At 40.2% G+C, this 16,137-nt stretch overlaps 1 protein-coding gene and 2 long non-coding RNA genes across 11 annotated transcripts in view; 2 read left to right on the top strand and 1 right to left on the bottom strand.

Moving 5' to 3' along the window:
• Nucleotides 1-12,215, bottom strand: part of si:dkey-178k16.1 (band 4.1-like protein 1) — a 35,916-nt gene extending 23,701 nt beyond the window's left edge. For 4 of the 9 annotated variants that reach the window (XM_049755420.2, XM_049755419.2, XM_049755418.2 and 1 more), the window contains exons 1-3: nt 11,966-12,214; nt 1,300-1,388; nt 960-1,106 (exon numbers count right to left, since the gene is read on the bottom strand). In XM_049755420.2, the coding sequence (XP_049611377.1) occupies nt 960-1,106; nt 1,300-1,371 (219 nt within the window). In that variant the 5' untranslated portion in view covers nt 1,372-1,388; nt 11,966-12,214. Of the gene's footprint in view, nt 1-959; nt 1,107-1,299; nt 1,389-3,614; nt 3,722-11,965 lie in introns of all 9 variants that reach the window. The other 5 variants (XM_049755415.2, XM_049755414.2, XM_049755417.2 and 2 more) reach the window with 5 other exon arrangements.
• LOC125989263 (uncharacterized) lies at nt 9,528-11,455 on the top strand. Its single transcript, XR_007488641.2, has 2 exons — nt 9,528-9,883; nt 10,195-11,455. It is a non-coding gene; the product is annotated as an uncharacterized lncRNA (long non-coding RNA).
• A 1,405-nt stretch (nt 12,216-13,620) lies between the features above and the next one.
• LOC137840101 (uncharacterized) lies at nt 13,621-15,708 on the top strand. Its single transcript, XR_011086542.1, has 2 exons — nt 13,621-13,692; nt 13,765-15,708. It is a non-coding gene; the product is annotated as an uncharacterized lncRNA (long non-coding RNA).
• Nucleotides 15,709-16,137: the final 429 nt, after the last annotated feature.

Here is a 16,137-nt window from a genome sequence, read left to right on the forward strand (position 1 = left end):
GACTCGAATTGGAAAATTTCCAATCAATGTTCATGTACGGTCACTTTGCTATTCAGTTCTTTGTGGAAATTCACCTAGTATCGCCAGAGTGCCATGGAAGTTTTCATTAAATTAGGGAACAACGTATATCAGTTTTTGGTCTGGCAGTGGTGCGGGATTAATAAACTTATAGACATGAGCAAAATGAGCTGCAAACTAAAAAGCTGACAATAACGTAAACTACAGCTGAATGACGATTTAAATAAGAAAATTGCGGAGAAATTAGTAGGCCAGAAAGAAAAGAGGCCAAGATTTGAAGTTGTTGTTTGTGTTCTGACATGGGTTTCTGATACTGGGTGTGCATGCAGAATGGTGATATCTGTGACATCACAATAGCACAAAACAATGAATTGAACGAACAAATGTAACAAAGAAGAGGAACAAAAGAAAACAATGGGAGACATTCAGAATCACATTTCTGTTCCCCATAGGCTGAATTCATTCAATTGTCACAAATGTCAACCAACCAACAAACAAGTTCTTGTATTGGTTCAGTTTATGCACCAAAATAAAAAACTAAGATTAAACACATACACAAAAAATAATAACTAAGTCTAAGACAACTTGGTAAATGGTGAAAGGATGAAAACAGAGTTACCTGAACTCAACTTAAGACGAGTTTAGAACTTTTAAAATGTATGCAATTTTACATCTTAGTATGATGTTCTTTGTTACATCAGTTTAATGTCTTGTTCCAATAAAAGTCAGAAAAATGTATTTGGGGCTGGATTAGGATGTCCTTTTGGCCTGCTGAGTTGGTCACTGCAAGTCTCTTCTGCAGTAGGCAACTCTGATTGATTTAATTAACGGCCCAGATGCCAGTAAATGACAGGGTGAATGAGTGTAGCTCTTAAAAATTCCACTCTTGTCCCACTTCAGCATGTGAGTATGCAAATGGACCACAGAATTGAGCAATGTACCTCAACGGCGGTCTCGTAGTCTGAGCCGTCAAGCAAGCTGACTTTAACAGGGACTGTCTTGGGCCTTTTGTTGCTCTTCTGGGGGGATTTGGAAGCCTTGCTGGGTGTCTTGTCTGAGCTTTCATCCACATCTCGATCCTCCGGAATCTGGACAGAGAAAGTCAAAAAGTGCTCGCATCCTATTATCCTCCTTCAGATGCAATTGCTTGTTTCACGACATGATTAATTTTTCAATTGGTTGAAGCGTTGCAGAAATATGTAAAGATGCTTTGTCTAGGTGGGAGGAATGATTGAGAGACCCGAATAAAGTGAGCTGCTGTTAGTTACCCAGTGCACCCACCTGATTGGTTCGCCTGGAGTCACCCTCCATTGCACTTTTCATTTCCTCCGCCAAAGCCTTCTCTGTTGTCATAGAATTAGATTGAAGACCTATGAGCACATATAAACATAGTCAGCTCTAATTTTGCTTGCTCAAAAGAACAGTGTGGTTGGAATGATTACTGGCCCTAAATGTCCAATATGGCTGATTGATTGAATAAAACGTTCTACCTCTGTTACTATCCTCACATTAATTGAGTCATGCTGGCATACTGTATTAATCTCAGCTGCCATTCGTATCCAGCCGGCTTTTCATGCACGGAAAGGATCTTGAAATAGAGAAAGAGTGCAGGGTGCAAGCTCCTGCATCCTGTCTTCTCAAGAAGATATAAACGTAAATTCTATCAGCAGGCGAGGCTCGCAGCAGACAACCTACGTAGATAGAGGGGAGGAGGCAGGAAGGGGGTAGTGATCTGAAGATGCGGGGGGAGGTTATGAAGAGAAATGATAGAACACAAGTAAAAGGGGTTATGAAGAGTATGACAGCAAGGTGAGGAGATGGACATAAAAGCAATAGCGCAATATGGTAGTGACAGATGAGACCTGTCATGTGAAGGTGACCACTGCGCTCTGGTCCAACCCTATCTGTGCTCGTTCTCCAAATAAAAGAGCTGAAATTCAGATTAGGCGTCATGGCAAAGAGGGACAAATTACTCGAGATAAAACCCGAGTCAGACAGTGACATTGCTATCAAAAGAGAGCACAGGATCAGAGCTTTAACATTTACTTTATGTCAGCTGAACTTGGCCAAGATAACACTGGAATTATTCTTTTGAACTTCTTTAGAGTTTAAATTACTTGACCAAGTAGGAATATTATATTGTTACCAAAGCTTGGCAATTCTATGCAAATGTACTGCATTTTCCTCAAGTGGGATTTGTTTGTTTGTTTGTTTGTTTGTTTGTTTGTTTGTTTGTTTGTTTGTTTGTTTGTTTGTTTGTTTGTTTGTTATTTTCAGTTTATTGGTACACTTGCATTGCAGTCAGTCCTACTGCTAACAGTCAACACAAGCAATTAACCATTTCTTCAAGATTTTTTGTAAACATCCCAGGGACGTTGATGGTAAGCTAATGTTGTTTCTGACATATAAAGTGGATGCTTTCTCCTCCCGTAGAAAAAGCACTGCCAAGAAAGCTCCAAACTGTTTATTGCAAAACAATGCTTATGTGCCAGGTATCTGGGAAACAGTAAATGGGTGGGTTTCACATGGCACTTTTCCACATTAACCACGCTGAGAAGGTTTTCTGATGTTGCTTCATTCACATCCTGATGAATAAACAATTCTGAAATTTTACTTTCTGCGGGGAAAAAAAAAATCAAAGACCCTGATGAAAACTTGGGTTGCATGAAGACAGAATATTCCCAAATGCTAGCTGTTTAGTGTCCAAAAAAATCATCTGAAGACCACAAGTACTGGTTCCAGGCCCAGATGAAGAACAAGTTTTCCGCTTGGAAGATGGTACACTGTGGTGACCCCTGATGGGTTTGGAAAAAACAAATTGAGAAGAATTTGGAGAGAAAGTCTGTTAAACAGCTTAAAGTATAAACAGCATAGACCGAGAAAAAAAACCAGTGTCAAGCGTGCCAATTGTGCCATATAGTTTTGTTCTGAACTTGTATTTCAATGGCCTGAACTAACGAATAATAAATACACAGCTGTCAAACTTCTCAATGACTGACTTCTTTTTACTCATGCCACGTGCAGTTCATTCATATCAGAATCCTAATATGAGAACACCCAATGGTATGAATGAATGAATGATGGTTTTCAAGTTAATACATTACTAATAATATATGTTATGGCACTTTTTTTAAGGGGATGGGACTTTTCTTCCTAACCCTTTAGCGGCCATATTAAAGATATTAAAAATGTGATGCAACAACAAAAGAAAAGATAACTATATATTTTTTAGCTTTTGTCTGTTAAATGTTTGAGGAGTTTCTGTAACAGTTCATCTGAGGGTTTGTCTGTCATTGGTGGAACGAATCAAATGCTCTTGCCAATGGACTCTCGCTTATAAGGTGTAGGTTACTGCTCTACACAAGCATGTAAAATTGGACACCAGTGCAGACTATTAAAGATGAATGTGAATATAGTGTATAAGTCTCCACCCTTTTCTAGCCATAATAGTCCTAATGTTCTGGAGATAATTACTACAAGATCCTGCAATGCCATTCGTTACTAGAGGAAGTCAGTGTCACGTTCTGTTGTCAGTAACTCAGATAAAGAATTCCTGCTGTGTGTCACTCGGGATTGTGTCAGGCCTTCCAACTGACCTTGGCTTTGCTCTCCACTTTAGTCATGCAGTATCTCCTCAGGGATCATTATACTCAGCGCCACGAGCTGGTGTCAGTCCAGCAGCTAGACTCCAAAACCAAACACACTAAAGTGGAAACATATGTCAAACTCTTATCCAACAAAGGAAGCAAAATGTGACCCCCCCCAAAAAAATACCAAAATGCAGCACATTTACGACAACAGGGCTAATGGGGAGTCTCATAACCCTGTCATCATGTCTGTCTCCATAAGCATTTTTTACGAGTGTGCCTCGCACATTCTATTTTATTAATATGTCCAAAAATAAAGACCCCAAAAGATATCTGTATAGGATACGCAACTTGAGAATTTTACTCACTGTTTGGGTGCATCCGCAAGTGTTCTTTTTTTTCCCCCTTCATCTAGTTTTGGCCAAAAAACAAATGAGAGATCAGATGCTAGTGTGTAATTTTGAGCTGTCTGGATAACTGAGGGAAACAGTGGTAATGTTCTTAAGACCCATCACCAAACATTGTCACTCTAAATCTTCCAAGAGAAATTTAAAAACAAGCACGTCACTGCTTTCCGGTTTTGCTGATTGTTCTTATTCTCATCTTTTAGAAAATAGCACAGATTCGTTCTAATCAAGTAAAGAGGTAGAACTGAGCCACTATTGGCAGATCCTGGCAAAGCTATAAAAACACCACCATCATCCTCTAAAGAAGCCCCAATTCTGCATTTAAATACGATTTACATTGGACTGTTGTCTTTGGAAAACACAATGCCCGTGGGAAAAATGTGATTTCAGCAGCTTCTCTCTCACTGTTTTGCTGCAGGAATCAAATACGTTTTACAGTGCAAAGCAACGCTGCATAAACATGTATGTAACCTGTCCAAAACTATTTCAAAACAGGCAAACATCCGGCGAAAGTCTGGCGACCCTTTCGACCAACAAACCCTGACAAGAACGCAAAATTTGCTGCCTTCGAAAATGCTTGCCAATGCTCAGTGGGATGGGGCTGAACTTGAAGGAATTACAGTTGGGCTCCCACACCCTAGAATGGCCACCAAACACACATTCACACCTCTCATTTTTTTACCTAACTAGGTTAGCATTTGTACAAATAAAAGACCTCCTTCAAATAGAGCCCTGTACTGTGTACATTGAGGCTTCAAACTGAACCGTTTTCAGAGATCATTTGTGCATGTCCTGTATGTAACAGGAAATTCTGCATGCTTTGTAAAATGAGCCGTTGTATCATCACTGACTTCTACACACAGTCTGCCTTAGGCTATAATAATTCTCGCCATGCCATCATGCTCTTACTCCAATCAGCGCTTGCTTCCAAGCGGCACACACAGCTAACTCATCAATTCTAACTGGGCTCATGGTAGCTCTGGGAAACCAGTACAAGACCATGGGTGGGGGTTGGGTGAAAGGGAGTGGCAAGATGTCCTTGTCCAAGGGAGAAACACACACACATATACGTACACACATAAGCCTGAGACTCTTTCACAGACCATTGTTGGAGACAGCTTGCATAGTACAGCTTCAGTCTGCTGCAATTCACATCCCAAAGCAACAGAGATAAATGATTAATCTAAAGAAGCAGTGAGGCTGCAACCTCATCCTCCCTGGGAGAACGCAACCAGGAGGAAGCCGTGCTCTATAGATCAAGTACCGTAATTTCCGGACTATAAGTCGCGTTTTTTTTCATAGTTTGGGTGGGGGGGCGACTTATACTCAGGAGCGACTTATATATGTTTTTTTTTCACAAATTTTTACTTGATCATTAAGACATCACTTACAAGTATAGTTGACCACTTCCCATGTTATTTTTAGTATAGTTGATCACTTCACATGCTTTTATTTCTTTATCTTGAACATATTCAAAACATAAAAAATAGAGAAAACATCAAATAAAGCAATTAACACTTTAAAGCACCATATCCAAGTCCACTGTCTGCTGTATGTACACTTGCTCCATTTTTGCTCCTCTTATATTTATTATTATTATTTATTATTATTTGTTTATTTATCATTTATTCAATACTCTTATTTATTCATTGTTAGTGCCTTCTTGTTTTTTTTTGTGTTGCTTGTATGCATATGTGTACTATCTCACCGAGGGATAGTGGAAATGTAATTTCAATCTCTTTGTGTGTCTTAGTATATAAAAAAATATATCGACGATAAAGCAGACTTTGACTTTGATAAAACAACCAAAAAAAAATTATATTTTCAGACGAAACTGGATGAGGGCGCTCTAAATTTTACCGTTGGCCGTGACTCATCAACTGGGTGGGCTTAAGAAAAATGGCACCAAAAAGAAATTCATATTTTGCAGGTTACAAACTTCAAGTTGTAAAATATGCAGCTGAAAACAGTAATCGAGCAGCAGAAAGAAAGTTTGGAGAACCGTGATGTACCAATGGATTACTATTTCAAGTGACGTCAGTAGCGCGGCGCGCCGGTTGTTTACATACAAACGTGCCCACACAAGGACTACCGTCATTAGCGGTGATCATTTCTAAGTGACACGGAGGACAAAGAGTTTGAAGGAATTAAGGATTTGGAGTGACATAGAAGGTTTGAAAAACTATTATGGCTTTTACGCACGCCCGGTCTCTACTGAGTCGGGGGCCGACGCTCGGCCGAGTGGCTGTCCGCGAACGGTGCGCGGGGCTCGGACATGGCCATTACGCACGCCCGGTCTGTCTGGAAGTCCACGCCGCCACACGCTTGGAAGTTTGTTTTGTTAAAATAAAGAGCCGTTTACCAAACCTACGTCTATCCTTGTACTTTGTTAACGCTACAATATAGTTATATAGTAGATCTGTGGAATAAAAATGAGGCTGACGTCAGGGCGCACGCGCGGCGATGTTGACAAAGGACGAGGAATTTGATCAATGGATTTAATGGAATTAAAGTGCACGGATGGTTTGATAATATTATTGGCTTGTATTATAGTTATTTAAAATATAGTTTATCTATCGTAATATGAGCCTGTGGAATATTTTGAAGCGCAAACGCCCTCAGCCGTGCGCACCCATTGTTGACAAAGAACATCGATGGATTTAATGAATTGGAGTGACACCGATGGTTTTATAAACAGGTTATTCATGTAATAGTTGTCCTTAATCACTCTATATGTTACGTCAGGCCCGTTCTCAGCTCTTTGTTTGAGTTTGTCACGTTAGCATACCTATCGTTTAGCCTGTTGTTGCTATTTAATGAATTGGAGTGACACTGATGGTTTTATAAACATGTTATTCATGTAATAGTTGTCCTTAATCACTCTATATGTTACGTCAGGCCCGTTCTCACCTCTTTGTTTGTGTTTGTCACGTTAGCATACCTATCGTTTAGCCTGTTGTTGCTATCGTTTAGCCTGTTGTTGCTCGTTCATGACTGTTTTTGGTGTGGGATTTTGTCGAATAAATTGCCCCCAAAATGCGACTTATACTCCGGAGCGACTTATATATGTTTTTTTTTCACTTTTTGGGGCATTTTATGGCTGGTGCGACTTATACTCCGGAGCGACTTATAGTCCGGAAAATAAAGTAGTTGAAAAACAGTAATAGTGGAAGCCTTCACTCATGGAGGCTTAACACATGGAGTCAGTTTATATGTAGTCCTCTTTTGGGGAGGATATGTTCTAAATAATTTTCCCTTATTTGCGTTTTAAATCATTTTCCCTTGTTTGTAGGTGTTTTACTTCTCTGACTATGGTTTTCTCAATGCATGACATGTGTCTTGCATCCCAGAGTTTACCACTTATTTCCACGTATATCACTTTGCCGTCATCTCTTCTGTTGGGTGGGCAAGATGTCATCGGGGCTGCCTCGAATTTTCCAATTCAGTCGTGCAGGCCACAATGGCAGGTCCCCACCTCATGCATCACTAGTGTTTATGCACACAACCATCAGGTTGGTCAACGGCAAACAATCGTTGTTGTAATTGCAGTGTGAAAGCCTTTAAGGACCAATATTCTACTTTGCTGCAAACCGCAACTGCAATGTGAAGTCATGACAATTTAAATGTAAAGCCACAAAGAATCTGTCACATTTAAACCCAGATTTGACTCAAAGTTCTTCACGAAAGATATCAAGTGAACCAGCTCAAAATTTAGGGCATCTTGCGCTTGATTTCTGCCCTAAAATGCGGCTGCCTTGAAAGTTAGTGGCGATCAAACATGATAGACACAGCCAGTTCAAGAGCATCATCTTTGTCCGCACGCAGTCCAACTGAGAACATATCTCTTTAATCAGTGGCAAGAGAGATGTCATGCCCTATGCATCGTTTTGTGCATGGCTAATGGGAAAATTGTAACTTTTTTGAAAACTAACACAACAGAGTCATCAGGCGGGCCCTTTTTTTTATATGCAGTTGCTGTGGAAACTCCAGGCTAACATCTTCTGCCAAGCGTATCAAAATAAGATAAGAAAAAAAAGTTAAGAAAACACAAGAGAGCAGCCTCCAGGCACTATTTTGCCTGTTGACACACTTGAGAGGTGAAGCGTCGCCTGGTGCTATAGTGAAGGCAGTGACAGCTCCAGTAGAAGTGTGAATACTGAAGTGGCGGAGACAGAGGTGGTGGGTGGAGGAGGGTGAGCGACAATTTTCCATATGACGCATCAGCCACCACGCTCATACATGACAAAATTATGCAATAATTTGACCTTCAAATAACCTCATTTGGTGTTTCTGATTTGAATAACAGTGGCATATTCAAGAAGACTTATTTTAGTGTCCTATGTAGGTGGATACGTATGTTAACTCACCCAGTAACAGCTATTTTTAGACCATTATTTTTACCTTAACTTTTGAAAGAAAGAAAAATAAGTCACTTGGATTTAATGTCTTGACTCTGAAAATACATCAATACATCTTTTTATTTGGGTGGGCAGAACAAAATTACAGCATTGAGACTTTCTCACTCGTATTACTACTCGTAGTGTTATCAAAGTTTGGCCGACTTGTAACTCAAATATATCTCAGTTGTGCACTGCTGTAAACTACTAAAACAACACTTATTATCTTAAAGTCCCTATAAAGTGAGAACAAATGTCTTGTTAAACTAAGCATGCATCGGCACAAAATCAAAATGCACCATTTTTTATAAGCCCAAGCATATGTGCGCTGGTCTACGACTCCTATGAGTCGCTGCTTACCAGTCAAAACAGAGGGATAACCATAAAGTCATAACTTTAAAAATGTCTAAGAAGAGAGATATTAGAACAGTCTTTGTCATGCGTACTTTGCTCGGTTATCCATGTGGGGGAATAAAGTGACATTTTTATTACATGCTCCCATTGTCACGTTCGGGAATGGGGCGGGGCGACCAAATGCAGCTTGGACCAGGGTTTATTGAGGGGAAAAGGAATTTGGAAGGGAGGATGAGGGGAACAAACCAACAGGAATCGGGAAACTAACATAAACTGTGGGGGCAGAGTGACAGGGGGAACCGACAGACGAACAGAAACCGACTAACCGACTAAGACAAAGGTAAAGAGACTAGACGAGAGACGAGACAGGAGAGAAAGAAAATGAGACAAGAACAATCCGACAGGGGAGTGACACGCAGACAGGACTTAAATACGCGACAGGTAACGAGTGGCAGGTAACTGTGATTAGTACATTGATTGTGATCAGACACAGAAACCATGACAACATATACACATAATAGAACGACCGGAGATGAGTCGTGACACCCATCTTGAATCCACCTTTTAAAAATTGTTGTCATTTGTATTCCATGTCTTCATCTGGTGGTTGGCTGTGGCCACACCACTTGGCTGTGCATCAATACGCTGTTATAAGTCAATCAAAGAACGGCTTCAATACTTCTCAAGGGGGAAATTGTTCACGAGTGTGCATGATGAATGATGCACGCAGCTGCATGGGACCTGAGCATTACCCTTGGCGTGGTTCTCTGAGAACACACTGACAGGAGGTTTTATTGACTGCTTGTCTGCTTCTACAGATGCTGGATAATTTTTTAAACTGGGGAGTCTAAGTTAAGACACATTTTTGTGTCATAATGTGATCCTCATGCAGAATGAAACTTCATTGTTGTTGTTGAGATGAGTTGCAAGCCGCACCCTCTCTGCCTGGGTGTGTCTCAGCCACACCCAAGGAGGCAGGCTGTTGAGAGCACCAGGTGGGGTTAATTAAGAGGGAGAGTGTTGGAGCTCACGGTAACCTGCCATGATTTAGACAAGGCAGCATTTCCAAAGGGCAGGACTGCAGCCGAAAGCTTGGAAAACGAAACAAAAGAAGGAGCCGGTGAGCCTTTGGACATTTGAATATGGGGCTACAGCTCACATCTGGGTGGCTTAGGAAATTAATATGTAAAATTGATATGGGTTATGGTTATGCTCAACATTATAGTGAAATTGTGGTAAATTATGTGGTGTATTCTAAAAAGTAAAAGCTAAAAAAAGAAATCGGGAAAAATGTTTGTATGTACTTACCAGGGTTGAAAGCTGTTTGGCTAAGTCATCCTGACTTAGTATTTAAAACCTAAGTATTTGATTTTGGGTTATATTGCTTGATTATGGTTTAGAGTTTGACCATCTATTTGTGTTTATTTTAAGGTTTTTCACCTGTGTTGGCTGTGTTTGGCTGAAGATGAAAATAAACCAAAGACAAGGAAAAAAAAACAGTCATGATCACCGAGTGAAGTCCAGTTCAAATCCTTTTGTCCAAGCGCCTTTCAAGTGGGGAGCTGCAGTTTAACCCCACAAAAGTGTGGGCCACTTGACAGTTGTAAAGTATGGCCCATAGGCAACTGACTTGGAAACAGCCTGTTAAACAGTCATGCAATTGAATATTATTTCTGTTTCAAAAACAAAAAGGCCTGCAAAACATCTTACGAGAGCCTCATTACTTAAATGCACATCAGATAGACTGAGATAGGAGGAGATGATTAGAGATTCGGGGACGCATGAGTGGACAGATGCATGTACTGTTGATCTAATTTGCCCCCTCCACGCCTTTGCCTCAGAAGACGTACTGCTTGCTGCCTTTGGCCCACAAGAACTTCCACAGTGTGCAGACAATGAACAAAAACAGACTCTTGACGTTCCTATTACAACAAATCCAGAGGTGTTGTTAAAAAAAACTCGAACATTGTCCTACAGAAAATAGACACTTTGATGGCTAAACTTAGACTCGTGTCCACAATTTATTTTTAGTAAGCTCTCTTCCTTCAAACCATTTTATTTGTTTTCACTGCCAGCATGATTGCAAAGTATTGCTGTTCATAGCTGGTGACAGCTGCTTAACATAAAAAAAAAATGGCAAACTAAGTATAAAGTAATTTGTAATAGAGTATCTGAGTATTACTGAGCCAAAAACATAATAAAATGGCTAAGAGGAAATAAATTATTGTTATTCTATATTATATGTTATGTAAATACTAATCTACAGTACAGTAATCCCTCGCTATATCACGGTTCACCTTTCACGGCCTCGCTGCTTCCCGAATTTTTTTCACACTGCATTGTGTTATGGCTTCAGAAGAAAAAGACACTACAGAGCGGAGTCAGGACGCAAAGGCGCACTATATAGTACGTAATTTGTATTGGTTATTAAAGTTAAAACGAGGGATTACTGTAATTGTAATTGCAGCCAGTATATTTATAGGCCACCATACTTTTGTTCGTTTGTGTGGTGCCATGACATTTTCCCTTAAAAAAAAAAAAATCTAAGAGCCTTATTGTTGCATTAAACGTACCTATGGAAACCAAGACACTGAACACGAATGAATTGATTTTAATGGAGGCAAACTGATTATATTTCAACCAGCATTCCCCTTTAATCTGCAATAAACGTGTTGCTTCAGTAGACCAGCAGTCACTTCACCGGCTTCCACTTGCACACAATGCACAGCGTGCACAAACCTGGTGTCTGTGAGGAGCCCACGCCTGCCCCCTCTGCCACACCCGCGACAATATACACACCATCTTCAATGAGCTCATTACATGATCATCTTCGGCTTCAAAGCCTGTGGCGGCACGATTGAGAAATAAATGATTCGTCTCGGGATGATAATGGAGGTGGAGGAGAGCGGAGATGCTAGGAAAAGAAAGGTGCACCTGCTTACAGCTTCTGCACACTGGGCCTAATATGCATGAAATAGAAAGATGCTCTCCTTACATCTACACCAGTACGGGGTGACGCACAACAAATAGTGGGTGCATTAAACATGTCAACGCCCTCTGTCCCTTTGCAAAAGAGACAAAGCGGTGCCTTTGTCCGGCTGCAATGCAGCTGGCCCTGAAATGCCATTTACAGGCAGCCAAACGCAGCATGCACCTGTTCAGCTAGCGCACAAAACAAATGCAGTCAACTCGCAAGTCGTACCTGTGTGGTGGTGCCGGGCGTCAATACCGGATGCGGATCATGGAGGAAGCGGGTCGTATGCTGACCGCCGCCCCGCCCAGCGCCTTCTTCTGCCCGGGGAGATGTAGCCCTGCAGGCGGGGACAGCAAGCAACCACAAGCCGGCGAGAAAGATTTCGCCGACCCGAGGAGGGGGAGGAAGAGAGGGGAACTCCTAACGTTGCGCGTTATGCGCGTGAGCGCCACTCAGCATTTGCCACGCAGTATCACGTCGTCGTTTCACCTTTACGTTTTTTCTCTCTTTTTTTTTTAACCTAAGCTATTTTTACATTTCGCGCCCAAAGGCTGGAAATATAGTTGGCATAGCAACAAATAAAATACAGCCTGTACAAATTCAATCAAAACTCTTCAAATGATATACGTATTGCACAAATCAACAAAACGTATGCCCTCCCACGCAGTTTAATTTCACGTGAACTGGTTCCAAATGAACTGCTGTCAATTAACAACCGAAACCCATTTAGCTTACCCCATCCTAGGCATTTAGTTTGCAAATAAAAGCTACAGTTGACAGTAAACAATAGGGGAAATTGTTGCTGAGAAGATACAAAAATGCCATCTCGGTATTTTATTTTATTTTTTTTACTGTACGTTGACATGATATCACTCCAGCACCTGACTTCACCATAATGGAAAATATCCTAATAAATGATTGGAAATTATGTGTCTGCTGCATGAGCCATGTTTTGTGATTAAGTGCGATTGTGAGTGTGATTAAGTCCATGAGTGAAAGTCACAGCTATTTGAAAAAAAACTATGTATGCAGCAGATGGGGTCAAATCCAATGTCCTTGTGGTACAGGGTTGAATATACAGAGAACAACTCGTTTCTCAAAATTGTTTATTTAATTTTGCTTGTCAGCAAAAACTTTTTTCTCGTGTACTGGATTCTATAATTTTTCAAGCGATAGGAACCAATTCAAATGTAAGTTGGACCAACTATACATAAAAACATTCATACCAAAAAGAAAGAATGGCTTATTTGGGCTCTAATTCGGTTATGTTTGTTTGTCAATTCTTATCGTTGATTCTTCATATTCAGTGGACTTTATACTTATATGTACGGATAAAAGATAAACTCTTTGGTGAACGTATGAAAAATACCAACATTTAAATTTGTTCAGAGGCAACTTTTCATAAATGTTTGTTAGTGAACTCTTTTGTGCTGAAATTTGACAGTACTGGCATGTGTCTTGCATTTATCTATTTTCATGACTGACCCAGGTCATGACTGTTTACTCGTTCAAATTATTTATGTTTTTTTTGATTGGTTGACGGTTTGATTGTCCCACTGGATAATGAAAATATCTATTGTGTCTACATATTCAGGTTCATAACCTTTTATTTTATCCATCTGATTTTATTTCTGAATCATCTAAGGCCCTTAAATTTGGAATTCAACCTGGGAAAGTTTGGACCCAAATTGTTTCTTTGTCATACCTCAGTGGATGAGGGTGACAGTTCCAAAAGGATTTTGTATTGGGAAGCTTTTCAAATTGTAACACACTGCTACTGAATGTGTTTGTATTCATCCCATCTGTGTTGATTGAAAAACTTGTGAGGCCTGCATGCATGTGACTGCAACTCCATGATTCATCTTAAAATTGTTGTGTTGCCAGAACACACCAGAGAGGGGTTGTAAAATGCGTCCACATGGTGGCAGTCACAAGCCGTCACCGTCAACACACAGGTCGGTGAAAAGTTCCCTTGTTTCCTGTCATCCAATGCATTCCCTGAGTTAATGTTTTTTTTCTGTTTGCAGTGCTAAATGTTTCTAGGAAGATTTGTTACCTTCATGATGCCTGCGTGAAGGTACAAGGTCCTACAGATAAGAAGCCCCGCTTGAGCCCCTCCCTTTGTGGTCTCACAGTATTGCCTGCCTCTTATTGTAACTGACGTGAGATAAGTATTTATTAGCATTTATATTTATATCATTCTTTGTTATTCTGACTCTGTGCTGACTTTGTTGGAGAAATATCAAATCTGAGCGACAGAGGCAACAGTGATGACTGGTTTGTACAGCCATAGACCTATTGACTTACCCTGGAGCCTGCCTGTAAATATATATTTGTTGATACTAAGTACCTGTTTTCCTGCACATCCCTCAGTGTTAATGTGATTACTGTAGTGTGTTTTTTTTCCTTTGCAAATATCTGTCACCGTCATCTGTCCGTCAGTTCGTCCATCAGTTTGTTTGTCTGTCCATCCATCCACCCATCCATCCATCCATCCATCCATCCATCCATCCATCCATCCATCCATCCATCCATCCATCCATCCATCCATCCATCCATCCAACCAACCATCCAGTGGGCATGCTGGACCCTATCCCAGCTGACTTTGTGTAGTAGGTGGGGTACACCCTGAAGTGGTCACCAGCCAATCACAAGGCACACATAGACAAACAACCATTCACACTCAGAGTCACACCTACTAAAAATTTGGAGAGGTCAATCGGCCTACTATGTATATGCTTGGAATTTAGGAGAAAACCGGAACACCTGGAGCAAACCCACAAAGACATGTGCATGCAAACTCCACACAGAAAGTTTGGAGCCAGAATCCAACCCTGCACATTTTTCATATTTCGAACTTTCTCAGATTTTTTCAGGGATTATGTTTTATCCCAATTTCCCCTATTTTTTGTGGGAAATGTAGATCATTTTTTTCTGAAGACTGCATGGGAGGGGTTATAAAAAAATAAAAAATATATAGTTCTGTGGAGCCATTAAGTTTGCGAGGCCCACCGACTGCCAATTCTGGTCTACTGGATAGAATTAATAGTCTTCACAGAAGATACTTTTGATCACGCAACCAAAACATTGTTGTAACATACGAGGGAGCACAGCTGCAGGATATTGTCAGCATATCTGAGGGACTGAAAACCCCCCACAAAGGGTCCACCAAACCCTTTGGCTTGATTACGTAACATGAAACCAGTGGAGGAATGTAAAGGTTCCTTTTAAGTACCGTTCCGAAGGAAGTCAAACCCAAAAGGCTGAACGGAATGCATGGTCCATTCATGTAAAGAGCAAATAATAAAGAACAGTATACAACAATGAATGAAATGCAGGCTACGTTTAATATAGTAAGTCCTCGGTAATTATAATTTTGTATTATTATGAAAGCCTGTAACGTTTCCACAAGCATCAAAAAATATTTTACAACAAATTAGTTTATTGTTAAATAAATAAATAATAAATTAATAAATTAATATATAAAATCACCAATAATGTTTACTTAGATTATTTTGTCTGATATTTACATTTGTTTGATGATGTTAAGTATTAAAGTGGGAGAACTAAGAAGCGTGCTGATACCTTTTCTCAGCATTGTACATTTGAGAAATAATTCCTGCAGAAACATTTGGCAATGCCATTGAACACCAAGTGCAGAAGTTCCATGTCAATGGAGCTCGTTCTGCTACTCCGTCCTTGTGCTGAAGTGGAGCTACTGCACATACTGTAACATGTACTATTTTTTTTTAAAAAACTGTTTTTGTTTGGTTCTGCGCAAAAAAAGATGAATGCTTGGGCGGCTTGTGGCATCTTCTGATACGGGTCTGTTTAAAGCAAATTTTGCGGGGCTTATTGTCTCTCATTGGTTTTCATGAGTCATGTCTGGGAACTCTTCCACATACTGTAACACAGAATCATAACAAACCTCTTGGTGGAATGTATAAATAAAAGAAATGGTAAACATGTAAAGCTATTTCTTTCTTTTATTAGTCATGCAATAACTGTTGTCCTGAGGCAACTTCATAAATTCATTCATGTGCTTTCAAGGTGGTAAAACCATTGACTGGCTTGTGTTTTGGATTACTTTTTTCCCAGTTTATTTCAAAACAGATGGAAGTAATTCAACTATTTTCAAGGTCATGTTGGTGTATATGTTGGTAGAACATTTGGTTCTGCATTTTGTAGGGGTTAATACAAATGTGTACCGTATCTGTCTGCTCGGTTGAATAACTTTGTTATTCAAGATTCAAGATTCAAGAGTTTTTTATTTGCCATGTTTGAGCGTGCCAAACAAGGAATTTGACTTCGGTAAATCACAGCCTCTGTTCAACATTTAGGTGACTAACAACAACACTCAGGACATGTGAAGAACGAAAGATATTCTCAAACACCCCCTG

The sequence above is a fragment of the Syngnathus scovelli genome, chromosome 2 (assembly GCF_024217435.2).
Source record: "Syngnathus scovelli strain Florida chromosome 2, RoL_Ssco_1.2, whole genome shotgun sequence".
Lineage (NCBI taxonomy): Eukaryota > Metazoa > Chordata > Actinopteri > Syngnathiformes > Syngnathidae > Syngnathus > Syngnathus scovelli.